Here is a 16540-nt window from a genome sequence, read left to right as displayed (position 1 = left end):
ACATTTGGCTTTATTTCCTCGCATCCCCTCCACCAGATAGGGAAGGAAAGAGGATATAAAAGATGAATCAAGCACATTCTTGACCTTTCTCCTCATTGATTACAGCTTCCTTTAGCTTCAGAGGCATTGTGGAGAATCTCAAAAGCATAACCAGACTTCTTAACCCAACTTCTATTCAATTACAATGTTTTCTCTTCACACCTTTTAAATTAACATTTATTGTATCTTCTTATCTGAACAGCTCCTCCCGCCTTGGGAGCACGCGGGCAGGTGGGACTGGCATGAAGACAACTCAAACTCAAACGTACTTACAATCATTTGCAGAACAACTGATTTTGCTGGAATATCAGAGCTTTGCTTAATTTTCTTAACTAAAGTCATTGTCTAAATTGCCTAAGCTATCATGCATCTGGGCAAATATTGTACAGTTGTCAAAATTATCTTGACATACTTTGTGTGTGAAGATGTTTACCTAACGACAGCTGTGAGTCATGCACAGAACGTCTAGGAGCTTTCATCCACTTTTGTGACCTCAAAGAGATGTACCTAATGTTTGAAGTCCTGTTTGAAGAGCTTTTATTTCAGTAAGATTGTATTTGGTTGCTGAAGTCTTTGACACAGAGGTACCTCTATGGATCAGAAATAAACACACTTCCAGGGGGATGAGTTCACTCATGGTACAAACGCATTTTCGCTCGGGTCAGGTTAAGTGAGCTGGAGTGTTAAATGTGCCCCGACTAACCCGCTGTGCAGTACTGCTTGTGAGAGCTGTGGCAATCCCAGCCCTCCATTTCTAGCATGTTGTTCCTTCTGGAGGCTGCCAGAGCAGATCTGAAACTGGCCAAACTTGCAGCTTGTGCTCAGCTGTCTGTGCAGAGGAGGGGCATCTGGCTGGTGTGCCGTCTCTTAAGATAAGAAGCCATTGGAGTTGAAGGAGACGGTCTGGTTGCAAAGACTTAAGAGGTGATAATTTAAATAATAAAGCAGGGGTTGAATTGTTAACAGGGGAGAGGAAAGGGGATATGTCCCATTTTCAGTGGAAGAAGCCTTCCCCTGAGTTGTTTCAGGGTCTCACTCTTGCATCCAAGGGCCACTGGATGTTTCCCCTGGAGTGGCAGCTTCCCACGCGGCTGTCTCTCCCGCTTAGCCATGGGCTGTCGGCTTGCTTCATCCGGTTCACCATCAAGGATCCTTGCATGAGAACCAGTGCTGATTCATAGCTCGTAAAGCATGTTAAGTGTGAAGATGCACAGAAACTTGGCTACCATGGAGATTCAGTGAGGATGGACGATAAGACCCAGGAATCTCCTTCCCTACTATTTTATTGCTAGCAAAGGGCAGCACTTCCTCCCCACCAGCCTGTGCCACCATACAGAGGACGCTTTGCTGGGATTGTGATAGAGTTCCAGGAAAATTTAGACACAGAAATATTTCTTTTAGCTGATGTTAAGCCAAGATTTGGTCAGGACAGTATATTCTCGTCTTCTTAACCTTATCTCTCAGTAACCAAAGAAAATAGGATCTCACTGAAATTCCAGCAGAAAAATTAATTAATAAAACAGTGATAGGGAAGTGGAGTTTATCAGTTTGATGCAGGAATGTTTCCTCTTGAGATGCTTACTAAAAATACATCTGTATTGGTAATGTTTTGTTCTTTAATAAAATCGGGATTTAAAGGTTTTAATTATAAAACACTCAAATCATAAATACGGTATTCTGTATGACAATAAGAATATCAGTGGGAAAGAATGCACGAAAGGTTTGCAATTACAACAAGCAGTAAATGAATTAAAATGTTGTAGAATAAGGTGTGAGGCATTAAATTAAGAAAGCAGCATCAAACATTTTGATGTCCTCTGAAACAACTGGAAGAATTGAAAAAATATAAAAATCTTAAATTTTTTGCTCTGGATGAGGGGGTAGTGTATTATGTCTCTACCTGCAACTATGTATTTAAAAGGTAAGTTAGATAATAATTTTTTATTCTAAAGAAAGAATGAACTTATGTGAGGCGAAATACTTGTTTGGCTTTTCCCTGAGAGAGCAGAGCATCACATCTAAGAGATCAACATATGCTGGGGCTGGAAAGGTGAGGTGGTCACTGATATTTACAGAATGGATAGCTTCAGTGTAATGTTTTTATTGACTGTAATTCTTGAACAGAGACATTCACAAGTGGCATAAGGGTTCTTTTAGTGTTTTCAGCCAAAATACCACTGCTTCGCTCTCAGCAAGTAACTTTACGCTGAATATAGAATCTAGTTGAAAGATTAATGTAGACAGTTCTTGCTCCTTGTAGGCTTCCCAAATAGAAGGAATATGCAAAAAAGTTTCAGAAGTATTTCTGCAAAGAAATTTTTTGCTCTCAACGTCAACCGAAGAGATTTACTGTGTATCTAGAGCATGACTCTCTAATAAATTCTGCTACTTTGGGATAGTTAAATTATACTATGACTTAGGGAAGCATTTAAACTTTCAGACCTGGCTTCAGTAGCACTACTCGTGTGCACAAAGAGCACTTAGAGAAGTCTTTGGAAGATGGTGGCTGTAACCAGTTTTCTGTTCTGCTCGAGATCCAAGTAAGTGGTTGCTGCACAGAGGCAGCAGAACAGAGAGGGAAGGCACTATATAGCAACTCCAGAAAGTTTGTTCTTAGACTCTGGTGTATTGATGTAATCTTTTGTTGTTGCAGTTATTTCAAGTACTCAGTAAAAGTGCTTGTCACATTTAAAATAAAAAACTCCTCCTAATTTCTTCACTAGTACTTATCCTGTTCTTTACTGGCCAAACACTGGGAGAAGACCATATGACTTTAACTGTTAATTATCTTTCTAGCATAATCTACAAGTTTTTACTATCTTAGTACTCTGCTAGTTGTAGCTCTGGGAAATGAAAGATGTTGTTGTATATACAGCACAAATACATGAGTAATTTGATCTTGGAGCCAGCTGATGTTGTCTTTCGTTTTAATTTTCATTATGCCTTTGGCTCTGTAGCTACTCCAATTTTTTTATTAGATAGCAGTATATAAAGAGGGAATAGAGGGTTAATTGCTGTTCAGGGAAAGTGTTTAAAAAACAGCACCAGCTATACCTTATAACAACATTTTTTCATAATGTTTGTGCTTTTTATCTTTAGAATTTATCCGTACTTCCAATTCTGGATTGCATGCATAGGTGCTGTAGAGATATCTTGAATAGTTAGAGATTTTGTAGTCCATCATATTTTTGTTCTTACATTGTTTCAGATAAGTATTAAATATTTTATAATAATTTTTCACAGTTAAAAAAAGGAACTCTCAAAAGTAAAGCTAATTTCAGTGTCTGCCCTTGCAATTAATAATTGGACCAATTTGTCAATTCAGTATACAACCACTATGAAATGTAGTCTAGAAACTCAGTTATCTGCTTTTAACCTAGCCATTGCACTGATAAGCGATTTAATAAAAAAATGTGCTACTGGATGAGTATCATGAGAGCTGGAAAGCAGAGGCAGAGCAGTGTCACACTCTGGAAGGAAGGGATACGTAGTTTGTTGTTTGCTCTAGATTGTTTTGCATGACTTTTTAATTTCCATGTATGTGCTTTCCTTCTCCTTGTGACAGTTTTACTGCCCCACAGTAAAAGCTTAAGATGTAGTTGTTTTCAAAATCGGGCTTATGAAAATATCAAAAAAAAGATTTTGATTTAAATGAAAAATAGAAAAACAAAATATTGATTAGTCACGTTGAAAACTAACAGGGATCACAGCATAGTGCTGTGATCTCAGAACAGAAATAACCCTGAGCCTCTGCAAGAGAAGTGGACCAAAGCAGAGTAACTTGGCAAAAAACAGAAGCTGTGATTTTTATAATAAGCGGTGATATTCCGAGGAGTATGGCCCACCTTCTCATGTCAGTAGCCAGCCTTGTTTGCTCTGGCAGAGGTAGGCAACTAACAAAATTTATCTCAACGCTATCCCTCTTAAGCATGTTGTTGTCTCTTAATTACATATTGAATAGCATCTGGTGTTTGAAGAATAATTGAACAGAAACACAGCAAGGAGAAGCGTGGCAATATTGATGCAAGCTGATGCTTTTTTCGGCTTGTGGTCGTCTGGAGGCTCTCCCCTGGTCACTGAGCCATCCCGGTTCTTCCTCAGCCTGGCCTGAAATGCCCAAAACATCAATTTTGTAACAATAGTGTCAGGCCAAATTTAACTCTTGATTTTGATTTTGTAATACCAGGTTTTTGTAACTCCTAGAACATGTGGAACTAAACTGTTTCCATCTCTCTCTTTTTTTCCTTCAGTCACCAAGGGAAAAAATATGAAAACGGTTTCCTGTGGGAGATTCAACAAAAGCATTGCAGTGCTCTGTTTGTGTGATGAAATCAAAGTGACTAGAAACTGTCTGGTCTGTTTTGTTGTCTGAGATTGAGTGATCTATTATTTCAGTGGAACTAAGAAGTCATGGTGATTTTTGAAAACCCCTCATAGTACATAGCTTTTCCTTAGGTACTGAATCACCTTTAAAGAACTCTGCCTCCGTAACACAAGGATAATAACATTTCTCTGCCACACACAGATACTGTAAGAGTAAACGTATTAGTTGATGAAATACTCAAATACGGAAATACTGCAGGCAGGTTAATAGCTTATCTAGGAGTTATATGTAAGTGAAATAGTCTTTTATAAACTATGATTTTCCAAAATCAGAAGGGTAGGAATCTTCTTAGTCTAAATCTCTAGCTAGGCAGGGGAAGGAAATCAACTACAAAATAGACAACCGTATTTTCCCATTGCATTGAACAGCTCTTCAAGCACAGATTGTCTGAAATAGTTGCCATAATATGTTTTTACTTTTCAGGCCATGGAGCTTAGGGAATCAGTTTTTTAATATCTATATCATCTCTTTCCTCCTGGGACTGAAGCTGGTTACCATAGCAAAATGGCAAGGAAGCTGATAAGCAAGTAGTACCATTTGGCAAACAGGATATAAATTTATTTTATTAAGACAGAGGACTATGGGAAAAAAATTAATGAGATTAGAAATATTTTTCTTTTTTTTTGCTTTATTATGTTTTAAAATACCTGGGAAGAAAATTATTGAGAACAGATATTGAACAAAATGCTCTTGCTCACATAACAAGTGTTGCTGCAAATTGTAGGAGCTTCAGTTTTAAATCTCTGCAGATCTTTGATACTTTCATCATTGCACTGTAATTTCTCTCCTTATGTTTCAGGGTGTTGCAAAGATGCCATACTGTGAATTAAATGAGCTTCTGCTTAACAGAATAAATACAGATGTCTGTCCCCTGCTACTTAAAAATTACATTGCAATATAGTTTTTATTTCTACTTGATGAAGCATGGTCATCTGAGTCTGTCTTGTAAATCAGTCTGCGAAGTCCCTTGGGTTTGTGTAAAATGACATCAGTGAGTGCTGAAAAGTTAAATTGCTTTGCATTCCACAAATGTTATCAATAATGTCAAGTCTGATGATGTTTTTTGTACTCCCCTTTGACAATGTTGGTCTCGATCATAATATGAATCATGTGCCTTAAACTGTACAGCTTGGCATCATCACAACAGTGGTATCTTCATGGGTGGGCCCTGCTGGGGGGACTTTTTGTTGACACTGAGATATACCCAAAAAGACGTTGTTTTCAGGACTGAGGTGTTCCTCTTTTCTGCTTGGTTAACTCCTGATATGTTGCCTGCCATCTAAACCACATGTTGTCTCCTGTTCTTGGTGCAAGAGTTGAGTCACTGTTTTGGGGAGTTTGTTTTGGGTTTGCGCTATTGACTGTAAGTGAAATGAAGTCTCAGATTCTTGGTATCAAAAAATAAAACTGCATATTTCGTTAAAATCTTCTGTGCTTTCAGTTTTATCCATTTCAGATATATGATGCATGCTTATACTGCTTTCTATGCCCTGACAAATTTTCCGCTTACCACGCAACTGAATAGCTCCAATAGAGAGGATTTGGGAGTCTTGCTGTAATCTGGCCATGCAAAAGATGCTATTTAGTGTTAACCCCTTTGAGCCCATAGTAACTGTATTGAGCTTGTAGAAGTGGTGTTCACAGGCTGTGAGTCACAATCAGTGCAGCCATGGAGCAGGAATCAGAGTAACTAACTCCTAGGAAAACTCTATTTCTGTTCTCTTTTTAAGCTGTTTCTTCATTATAATAAGCATTAGTGGTTTTTTTTATACTGTGGGGGGATTTTTCATCCTTAAAAATTATCGTTATCAGCAAAAAAATACCATCAAATGCCCATTGGATGCAGCACTGGGTTAGGGTAATTGGGCAGGATCTGGGTGGAAGTTGACTGGGAGAGATGGAGGACCTTGGATCTGGCAGGATCCAGCCAGCCATAGAAAGAGCTGAATGAGAATATAATTGTGAAAGGAATGTGTAAGTTTAGGATCAGGGCTTATTTCATGTTCATGTGTATGACCTGCACCTTCGATAGCCCTGTGTCTGTCCAAAGTGTGGACTCTTTGGATGGAGGGAGCAATCTGCAGGGGATGAGAATAGTTTCCTCCTTGGAAACCAGTTATCTGCAAATACATATAGCTGGCATTCATGATAATCACCAGTGGGTATCTATAACCTGCACGTTATCGTATGATACGTAAGTGCAGGAATTCACTGCGGGGACGGGGACGTAGCCCAAAATGCAGCACTTTGATGCAGGAGCTTGGGAAGTTGGAGTGTTGCCATCTACTGGCAGCCGTCCACAGAGAGAAGTCCCTCAGCTGGCTGTAGCTTAAGGTATTGCTTGTTTTAAGCTGAAAGATGAGGTTTTTCTGCCTCAATCCTGTTTCAAGGCAGAGTTGTTAATAAAATAATTGTTGCTGTCCTTAGCACATGGATGTAGTCAAAGAGTATAGAGTAATCCCAGTGGGGTTTCTCGGAGAGGTTGTTACTCTTTGGGCTGTGGGTCCATGTTTGCACGGGGGCGGCTCCTCTGTCCTGCACAGTGACCAAGTTGGTCTGGGGAGTCCTGAGCACCCCCTGTGAGCTCAGGGCTTGAGGAGTGCCCCGCACCCCTCCTGCCCTTCAGAGCCTGGCCCTGTATTTTCAGGGAATGGGCTGGTCTGGAAATTACTTTTTTTATTCTGCAGTAAAAAAGTAATAAAGGCGAAGGGTACATTTGGACCCATTAGGGAATAGACCAAAGATCCCTATGTTTAAGAATCTTGCAGGTCTGACAGTCTTTCCCCCTAGAAGAGATCAAAGGTGTTTCAAGTAAGTCTGTCCTCAAAGGGAGATCCAGTACAGCTTGTGCAGCTCTCAAAGTTATACTGTGACTGACTTCTGTCAAGGGAAATGCTTACATGATACCATCAGAAGCGGTTTTGAACATTTTGCATTAACCAAATGCCACCAATGGGCATGGATTATTTTTTTACTTTTTATTAAAAAATAGTTGGGAAATAAAAAATTACAATGCTAGTTTTCAGCAAAAGTTATGTGACTGCTTCCTTACAAAACATAACCCACGTGGAAGCAGAAGAGCGATGTAGCTTTTCCTTCATGCTTGTCTAGTCCAAATATGCTTCCGACTTAACTCTTTCTGTAGTCTTGTTCACAGAAATGTAAAAAAAGTAATTTTTTTTCTCTAGTAACATAAAATTTTGAGTTGGAACTAGATTAAAAAAAAATTCGGTTGCTTTTAAACCTGGTGAATACCAACATTTTCCCTTCAGTATTTTAAGCACTATTTCAAAATAATGGTTTAATGTATCTTTGATATGTTTTCAAGCCAGATATGTAGGTACACAAACATGGAAATATTTGTGTTCCTCTGTCAGATCTGTCTGCATGAGTCTTAGCTGACTCTTAGCTGACAGAGCAATGATGCATTTTTTAGATAGATTTTTTGTCACAGTAGTTCCAAGATACTGGATTACCAAAAGCAAGATAACAGAATTGCCAGTGGAATTGTATTTTTTACCAGTGAAGTAATACACAGTGTTAAGAACATATATTTGAGGCCATATATGGAAGTTTTATATTTTAAAGACTAGAGAGGTAAAATTCACTGGAATTAAGAGCTTGAGGTTTAAGCGTGGCTTGGATTAAGGAGTCATGGAAGGGGCTGGGTTCTGGCTGGTGTTTTGTTACTGATGGCAGGCTTCCAAAGTGTAACCAAATCTTTTTCTCTCCTTTTTTTTTTTTTCTTTTGTTGCAGCTGGTCTCCAATGTTCTCATCTTCTCCTGTACAAACATTGTAGGCGTGTGTACCCACTACCCAGCAGAGGTGTCCCAAAGACAAGCTTTCCAGGAGACCAGGGAATGCATACAAGCCAGGCTGCATTCTCAAAGGGAAAACCAGCAGCAGGTAAGAGCAACAGTGGGAAATGAAAAATGAAATTGCTGAAGCAGAATTAGCATGCAAATTGTTCCTGTAGGATAGAATTTGCAGGCCTCTTGTTTCTTGACTAATCCAAGCAAGAATAGGCTGATGGTAGAGGGCAGGATTTTTAAAGGTTTGAAAGAGAGCTCAGGGGAGTATTTCTTCCCCAATACTCTGATGGACTTCTCCGCAGACATCAACAAATCCTGTGGTCTGTGCTCTGTGGATTAAAATTACACAGTACGCAGAGAGTCTGCATAGTTTTTTTGCACCCATCATTGGAGCCACGTGTCGAATGCAGATGCAACACACAGGCTTCAGCTTGACCCTCTTTGTAAGGTCAAAACGTGGTGTGTTTGTCAGCAAAGCTACTGCCAACAGGTAGCTGTAAGGCAGGTTTCAGAAGTGAAAGGTAAAAATTGGTCCACAGAACATACTGTCCCTTGATGCTTCCAAAGAGGGTCTTCTTCCTGCCTTTTCCAAAGGTTCCTACCTGCTTGCATACCTCTGTATACCTTATAGGCCTCAAGTGAATTGTATTTGTTCAAAAAGTAAGATTAATCACCAACTTTGATTTTTTTGCTATAAAAAGACCTGTTGCTGCCAGCATACAGCCTAGTCGTCAAGGGTACCGAATGCATCTGCTCCCCTAATTCATTCATGGGTTCTCTTGCAACGAATCTCTTGTGTCCTCAGAATTAGATACAAAAGACCTTTTGGGGCAGCTTGACTATTCCCTTGCTAACACACATCTCTGCCCTGCAGTACATCTCGTAGTGGTCTGTCCAGTCCAATTTGAAATGAATCATGAAACAGGGCTTCCACTCTTCCCTTGGGAGATATCTCAGAGCTTGGTTGTGGGTTTGGGGAAGAGGTCAGGGGAATGAATCAACTGGAGTGTCTGTGCATCTCTGTGGCAACATAGCTTAATTTTCCCTCATGTCTCAGCCCATCTGCATCTATGGATTTGTCTTTTGGCAATGTTTCATGAGGTACTTCTGGCTGACATACTTACTGTTTAACCCTTACTGTGAAATAACGTGTACACATGCTTTATTTTGATAGTATATGTATGAAAACGAGATTCACGCTCAAGGCTCCTTTTTCCTTTGTAATGAATGTAGTCTCAGAAAGATGAAATGAGCAGCCGCTCCTCCTTCCATACTTTGAGATGGAGGAAAGGATTGAGCCAAGAGAGTACCCCATTTTACTTATTGATTACAGCTCTGTCCTACTTGCTGAGAGACTGCCTTAGCAGCATGGCTCAAATGCTTGTGCTTTTCTGGATTTAGGAGCTTCTCTGTCAGAAGTGGTTAATGAAGAAAGCCCTGACAAATGCCCTAGGTTCATGCCTTTTGCTTCTCCCCCTCCCCAGAAAGTACTATACCGTACAGAAGAAAGCCAGGACATCAGAAAAACATGGGTCAAAGCCAGTCACTTAGAAGTACCCTCCAGTACTTCCAGCAGTAACTGTGGGTCCTGGCAGCTGGGGACTCCTAATAAGATTATTTGCTGCTACAGCCTGCACTGACATTGATCTCCAGGTTCAGTTCAGATGCATCCCTATGCATAATGCATTGAGATAATCTTGAGGTGACAGCAGACACAAATAAGGGCAGCTCATCCTGCATCTGGGAGAGCCAGTCTCCAAACAGGGGTGGAGGGAAAGACAACTGCAGAGCCCAACACTGTTATCGTTGCTTGCCTGTTTCTGGAGATCTGATGGTGCTCCTATGTGCTGTTCTCTATTAAAGGCAGGTAGATTATCTCTGGCAAAGGAATGTGTATTTTCCTTTATTAAGCATCTACCAGCACCCAAAATTAGCAAGAAAGTAAATAAAGTAAATAAAGTAAATAAAATCCAGAATGTCCAATGCAGAAGAGAGACTTTTTGTGATTTCATTATTTGAGATGACCTAGGGCAGAGCCATAACAGGAATCACTGTTGCTTGCCCAGAATAAAATACTCTTGGATAAAAAAATGGGTGTTCTCCACAATCTGTAGTGAGCAAATACTTAGGATTTGAGTAAGAGATGGGTTATTGGGACTGCACAGTTTTCCTTCTAGCATTGTTTGTCTTTTGTCTCTGAAAAGTTGTTCTCTCCTTCTCTTTTTCATCTCTGCATCATTTAACTTGTGGTGAAAAATCAGTGTTATTAAACCTGAGGACAAATGGATAGTCATAAGACATTAAATATTTGTAGTGCTTTGAGGTCATCTTGGGAGAGTATGACATAAATAGTTAAAATTCCTATGTAGTACAGAGTCATCGTAGGGATGTGTGTGCCCACGTATACATATATCTCTGTGTACGTATGTAAATCTGTATTGTACTCTTTCATCTGTGCCTATTCTAGAGACTAGTGCTCCTCGGGATGCATTTGTTTAATGTATAATTCAGTGGAACTATACTTGTCTCTTATTTTGAAGTGAGAATTATATATGAATTTGCTCTTGCTTTTTTTATCAGGTCAGAATGCTGCCTTGTTATACTTGTAAAACAGCAGTCCCAGTCACCTCGCTGGTGCATAATAAGTGATTTTACAGTGAGGGCTGCAGTACTTTCTAGTCATTATAGCAAAATGAAAATTGTAGTCTAGTGGAGACTTTAATTTCTGTGCTCCATTTGAAGTAAAACGTAGGGATTTTGTTGTTTTGAAGGTCTTTTAACATGGCTTGTGCTTTACAAAGGCACTTGTACAGCCTCCTCCTGTTAGCTTCAGAGGTTATTTTCGGTGATCGTGATGCTCCCAACAAACAGAATAAAGATATCGCCCAACTCTGTAACATGGCTCAACTTCCTAATTAGTTGCTGCATGAAGGAATGTTGTGCTACATGCACTTGTTTCACTTGATAAGCCTATCTTATTCCCCGATTGGTGATAGTTCAGAGTGGTGTTAGTTCATCTCCTGGAGATCTCAAGTGTCTTGAGAATATTGGTGATTTAATCTGGCAAGTGCCTATGGTGTCAGGAAGAGTAGGGATGGGGGCTCTCAAGCAAAAGTTACCCAGAAATGTATATGAAACTCTCTTGGAGTAAGAGAAACTAGTAAGAGAAACTCAGTCCCCTGAATGTGTCCCTATTTTGCAAGCAAGTAAAAAAAAACATCCCTCCATGCTTGTGCGTCTACAGGGAATGTTCCAAACCTGTGGGTGCCCCTGAACCTCCCATTAAGCTCCGAGTTATTTAGAAGATGTGTAAAATCACACGTAAAGTAGCAGCTTTCACACATTCAAGGATGCCTCTTATAATATGCAAATGACAACAGCATATACACAGTTACTCTGGAAAGCATACAAATGTGTTGTGCTTTTGCACTCAAGGAGTATGCTAATAGCTGACAGAAGCCTGAGGACACGTGCATGATTCATGATCTTTTTTTTTAAAAAATGTGGATATGTAACTGTTAGCACCTACAGTATGCTAGTGAAGGTGAGAGTACTTTAAAAAACAAGCATCTTGTCAGGACTGCTGCAGTTTTGAGCGGAGGAGATAGAAATCCCTCCAACACATCTCCTTCTGTGTTATTACTACCTCTTCAGAGACTGGAGGCAAGAATCAATCTCTTTAAGGTACACATTGAAGGGGAAAAAAAGGAAATACTGGGCAGTGCCGCAGACTATAAAATGTCTCAGTGCATGCTGAGCACATTTCCAGTCAATTCATCTTCCTCTGGTTCCCCCAAAGTTCCTCTCTCTCCTTAGAGGAAGAAATAAATGGGGAACTTTCAATTAAAGTAGGAATTAGAAACCGGGAATGTGCCTATAACTGTAGTATGGGCAAGAGGTTTGGTGACGTGAGTAATTAGTACAGGATTGCTGACCCCTCTGAGTCAGGACTGCATTTGAGCCCTACTGTTCCCTGTGTTGTTGAGAATTAATGAGCTGTTAGATAAGGTTAGGGACCTTCGTTTACGCCACGTTGTGTCTGTGTCATCAGGAAGGAAGGCCCTTTTCTTCCCTCTGCTCACTGCAGGTAAAGAAAAATAAAGACAAGAGCTGCACAAGCTTTTGGGATTCTTCAGCTATTCCAGAGCACTGCCTGCAGGTTGGACCACAGTGGAGCTGATCCCAAAGGAGATGCTCCCCACCTTCTTCAGCCATAGCAAAAACTTCTTTTGAACTGCGAGGGATGTGAGTGGGAATAAAATGAAGGTCTGGGCAGAATTTCTCAGGTGTGATTCCTGAAATACACAAATGCATCCCTGGGGCACATATTACCTGCAGATTTAAATTCTATAGCTTCTGCATGAAATTGCCACCAAACTTAGAATAATGACAAGCACAGGCTTTTGTGTGAGTTTTTAGGAAAATTACCAGAAAGTCACCATTTTGTCATGAAACTAATTTTTGCCTAGCATGCAAAAATATATACGGAACAGCTTACAAAATAATGTTATGAAAGTCACACTAAGGCTATTATCAGTAAATAAAAGTGCCAAGTGAGGGTGGAGAGCCATGAATTGTTGATGACAGAGGTGGTTATTGAAAATACTCTTGTAGGTGAGTGGGTGAGTTTACAGGTCTTAATGCAATTGGGCATTAATAGTGGTTTTAAGTGTAGAAGTATAACACTGCATTGTATAGTTGGGCTAACTTTTCGTGCTAGTTTTGTCAGGGCATTCCTATTAACTTTTTAGCTGCTAAGAACAGGTTTGTGCCTGTTGGGGGAATGTGCTTAGATTATTAGATAGGAAAGGAAGGAATTTTAAATGGTGCCCAAGGGTGTTGGGGTAATCAGTCCTCTGGTGTTATGTGAAGGAGGACTTCAGGGTGGTGTGGAAAGGCTGTGTGAGAGGTCAGACAGTATCATTTATCAGAGTCCTTCCAAGAATGGTGCACGGGCACTTTTTCAGTTGCATGGCTCCTTCATTTGCAAGAATTGGCAACCATGAATCACAAGCACACTGCAGATGGGATGAAAAATCATAATTTTTCTTCTAAAATCATTGAATTCTTATTGTGGGGTTGGGACAGAATTGCATATGACTTGTTGGGGGGATCAGCTGCTGGGTTTATGGAGACCATTTTGCTTGGTTGTACTCATCTCTCACCAAACTGATGACTCATTTCTCCCCAGTAAGGAACAAAGTGTGTTTGTTAACTGGGCAGCAGGTGTTTTAATTGGTTCATCTGTCTGACTCCACAGGAGCGTCTCCTGCTCTCTGTACTTCCTCGACATGTTGCCATGGAGATGAAAGCTGACATTAATGCCAAACAGGAAGATATGATGTTTCATAAGATCTACATCCAGAAGCATGACAATGTCAGGTAAGAACAGCAGCCTGTCTCCCAGCTGCTGGGGAGGAGGGACCCTCCCAGTGCTTGGCACTTAACACCCAGGGACAAAGATGACAGCGACACATAATCCAGAATAAGTGTAAAGACTCTAAAGTGTCACCAGTTGACTTTTGAAAGTTTGTTTATAGGACGGGATGAGGATTGCCACATTCCTGCAACGTCTTCCTTTAAGAAGCAACTTTAACTGATCTCTTTCCTTAGATTCCCCCCCCCCCCCCCCCTTTCTTTCCTGGAGTGAATCTCAGTGGTTTTGAGAAGGTGGTATATTTGGGTTTAGTAATTTTTTGACAGTTACAAGCACCCTTCTGATAAGCCATGATGGGATGCAAGTTAAAGATTGGCGATGCTTTCCATGGGGTGAATTGCAGAGCCCAGCTGAGGTTAAGATCACGTGGAGTGGTCTCTGCCAGTTTGGGGGGTCCATTACTGACAGCCGTTGGCACCTGCTCAGTCACCCAGCGATATGTTGCTCCTTGGTCTACCTGGATGAGCGGAAGAAATCGATATCCAATCTCTGGCAAGTCACGCAAAATCAAACCCAGTCCGTGTTGCTGGGGTAGTCCAGCCCCATGAGCTTCTGAACATCACCAGGCTCCCACTGTTCACTTCCCAGGGAAGAGGCAATAAAGTAGTACTTTAGTTGCTTGATATCTTTATGGGCTGCAGTTACAAAGTTAAGTTTAACTTAATCTTGATGCATTTTACCTCTGCTGTTGTACCTGACCTCTTTGGGGATCACTTATGTCTCTGCTAAGCCAGGTCCGGGAACTGTGTACCAGCTCTGTCAGTCTATAAATACTTCTACTGAGGCACAGGGACTGGGGACAGAGAGCTTCCCTTCTTCCCCTCTCCATCTCCCCTTCCAACAAGAGGCTTTCCTGTAAACTGCTTGCATAGCCTTCTCTCTTATGTAGCTTTAAGTATGTTGGTGAATTAAATTTTCTGATACTTGGTGCTCAACAAATAAAAGTGGATTTCTTACATCTCTAATATACTGCGGCCTGCATAATCTCCAATAGCTGATGCGATGAAATTCGCATGAAATTCTGAAGCATTTGAAGACATTTCCTTAGCATTGAGGGTAGTGGGGAGAGGTAATGTACAAGCAGAAAATTGGGAGGAGGTTGGTCACTGCTGAATGTAGAGTCTGATACAAAACTCACTGAAATCAGGGCAAGTCTATGTGCTGGCTTGGATAGACTTCAGTTCAGCCCTTCATATTTTTGGTTGTGACTCAGTAAACAGATAAAGATCCACTGGCAATACTGAAGACAAAGACATTATCAGATATCAAAGACAATAATGGTTCAGTGATGAAAAATAAAGAATATACATATGGTGATGAAAGTGGGGGGAAGAGGCCATCCAGAGTGCCCTCAGCAGAGTATGTGCTACAGTAGATTAGATTAGGTTTTGTTTCTCTACATTCATTTTTTCCTTAATGGCACTGAGCTTGTTCAAGGTGTGTAAATTTCTTGTGATAGATGCCATTTGTGAATTTTCTTAATAGAGAAGTTACTTTTTTGCAGTACTCAAAGGTCAACTTGACATTCAAACTGAATGCAATTCATTAGATATGACATGAGACTAGTCAGTATGGTATTATAGTCTTTCACATCAATTTCCATATGTCATTATTTGCAGGTTTGAAAGTTGTTCAGTACAGTCAAGTCTTAGTAAAGGTGATTATCTTTTTAGGATGATACTTATTTGCAATTTTAACTATATCACTAAATAAACAATAATAAACTAAATTTACAAATTAACAATTTTAAAGGGAGAGGGAAATCTGACGGAACAATTATGATTGGAAAAAATGGACCAAAGATAATGGCTGGTATGGAGCCATGGAGATCTCAAAAGATACAACAAAAAATGACACATGACCCAGAGTATAGAAAGAGAAAACAGTTTGCTATGATTTTCAGTTATGGCTGTGAAGTAACATGACAGGTGAAACATGCATACATAAATGGGTATATGCACCAATCCGTTCCTTGGACTGTCCTGATGGGTACCTAACAGGAAGCTTGCAAACATTTAATTTTCACATCTTGCATATTTATTGAATAACATGAACATTTCCGTTGTCGTGGTTTAGGCCCAGCTGGCAACAAAGCACCATGTAGCCACTTGCTCACTCCTTCCCCCCCCAGGCAGTATGGGGAGGAGAAAATATAATGAAAGGCTCGTGAGTCGTGACAAGGACAGGGAGGGGTCACTCACCACTTATGGTCGCAGGCAAAACAGACCCGACTTGGGGAAAAGTAAACCAATTTAATTTGTTACCACTCAAATCAGAGTAGGATAACGAGAAATAGAACCATATCTTAAAAACACACCTTCCCCCCACCCCTCCCTTCTTCCCAGGCTCAGCTTTGCTCGCGATTCCTCTACCTCCTCCCCCCAGGGGCGCAGGGGGACAGGAATGGGGGTTGCCGTCAGTTCATCACACGCTGTTTCTGCTGCTCCTTCCTCCTTGGGGGGAGGACTCCTCACACTCTTCCCCTGCTCCAGCGTGGGGTCCCTCCCACAGGGGTCAGCCCTCCATGAGTTTCTACAACACGAGTCCTTTCCACACACTGCTCCATGAACTGCTCCAGCGTGGGCTTTCCTGTAGAGTCACGGCCTTCTCTGGGCCCAGCCACCTGCTCCACCATGGGGTCCTCCACGGGCTGCGGGGAATCTCTGCTCCAGCCTTAACCTCCATGGGCTGCAGGGGGACAGCCTGCCCTCTCACCGTGGGCTGCAGGGGAATCTCTGCTCCGGCACACCTCTTCACTCTCCTTCTTTACTGACCTCGGTGCCTGCATGGTTCTTTCTCTCACATCCCACTCCTCTCTCCGCTGTAGCTCTTCTTCTTTTCAGCAGTCTTTCCCCTTCTTAAATATG

General features: G+C 41.0%; 1 protein-coding gene across 1 annotated transcript in view; it reads left to right on the top strand.

Moving 5' to 3' along the window:
• ADCY5 (adenylate cyclase 5) overlaps nt 1–16540 on the top strand; it is a 224165-nt gene that overhangs the window by 121691 nt on the left and 85934 nt on the right. Inside the window, exons 2-3 of the mRNA XM_050899524.1 lie at nt 8181–8330; nt 13497–13618. Of these exons, the coding sequence (XP_050755481.1) occupies nt 8181–8330; nt 13497–13618 (272 nt within the window). The remainder of the gene's footprint in view (nt 1–8180; nt 8331–13496; nt 13619–16540) is intronic.

This window comes from Gymnogyps californianus, chromosome 7 (genome assembly GCF_018139145.2).
Source record: "Gymnogyps californianus isolate 813 chromosome 7, ASM1813914v2, whole genome shotgun sequence".
NCBI lineage: Eukaryota > Metazoa > Chordata > Aves > Accipitriformes > Cathartidae > Gymnogyps > Gymnogyps californianus.
The sequence above is the reverse complement of the archived record's forward strand: the minus strand, read 5'-3'. Positions and strand labels throughout refer to the sequence as shown.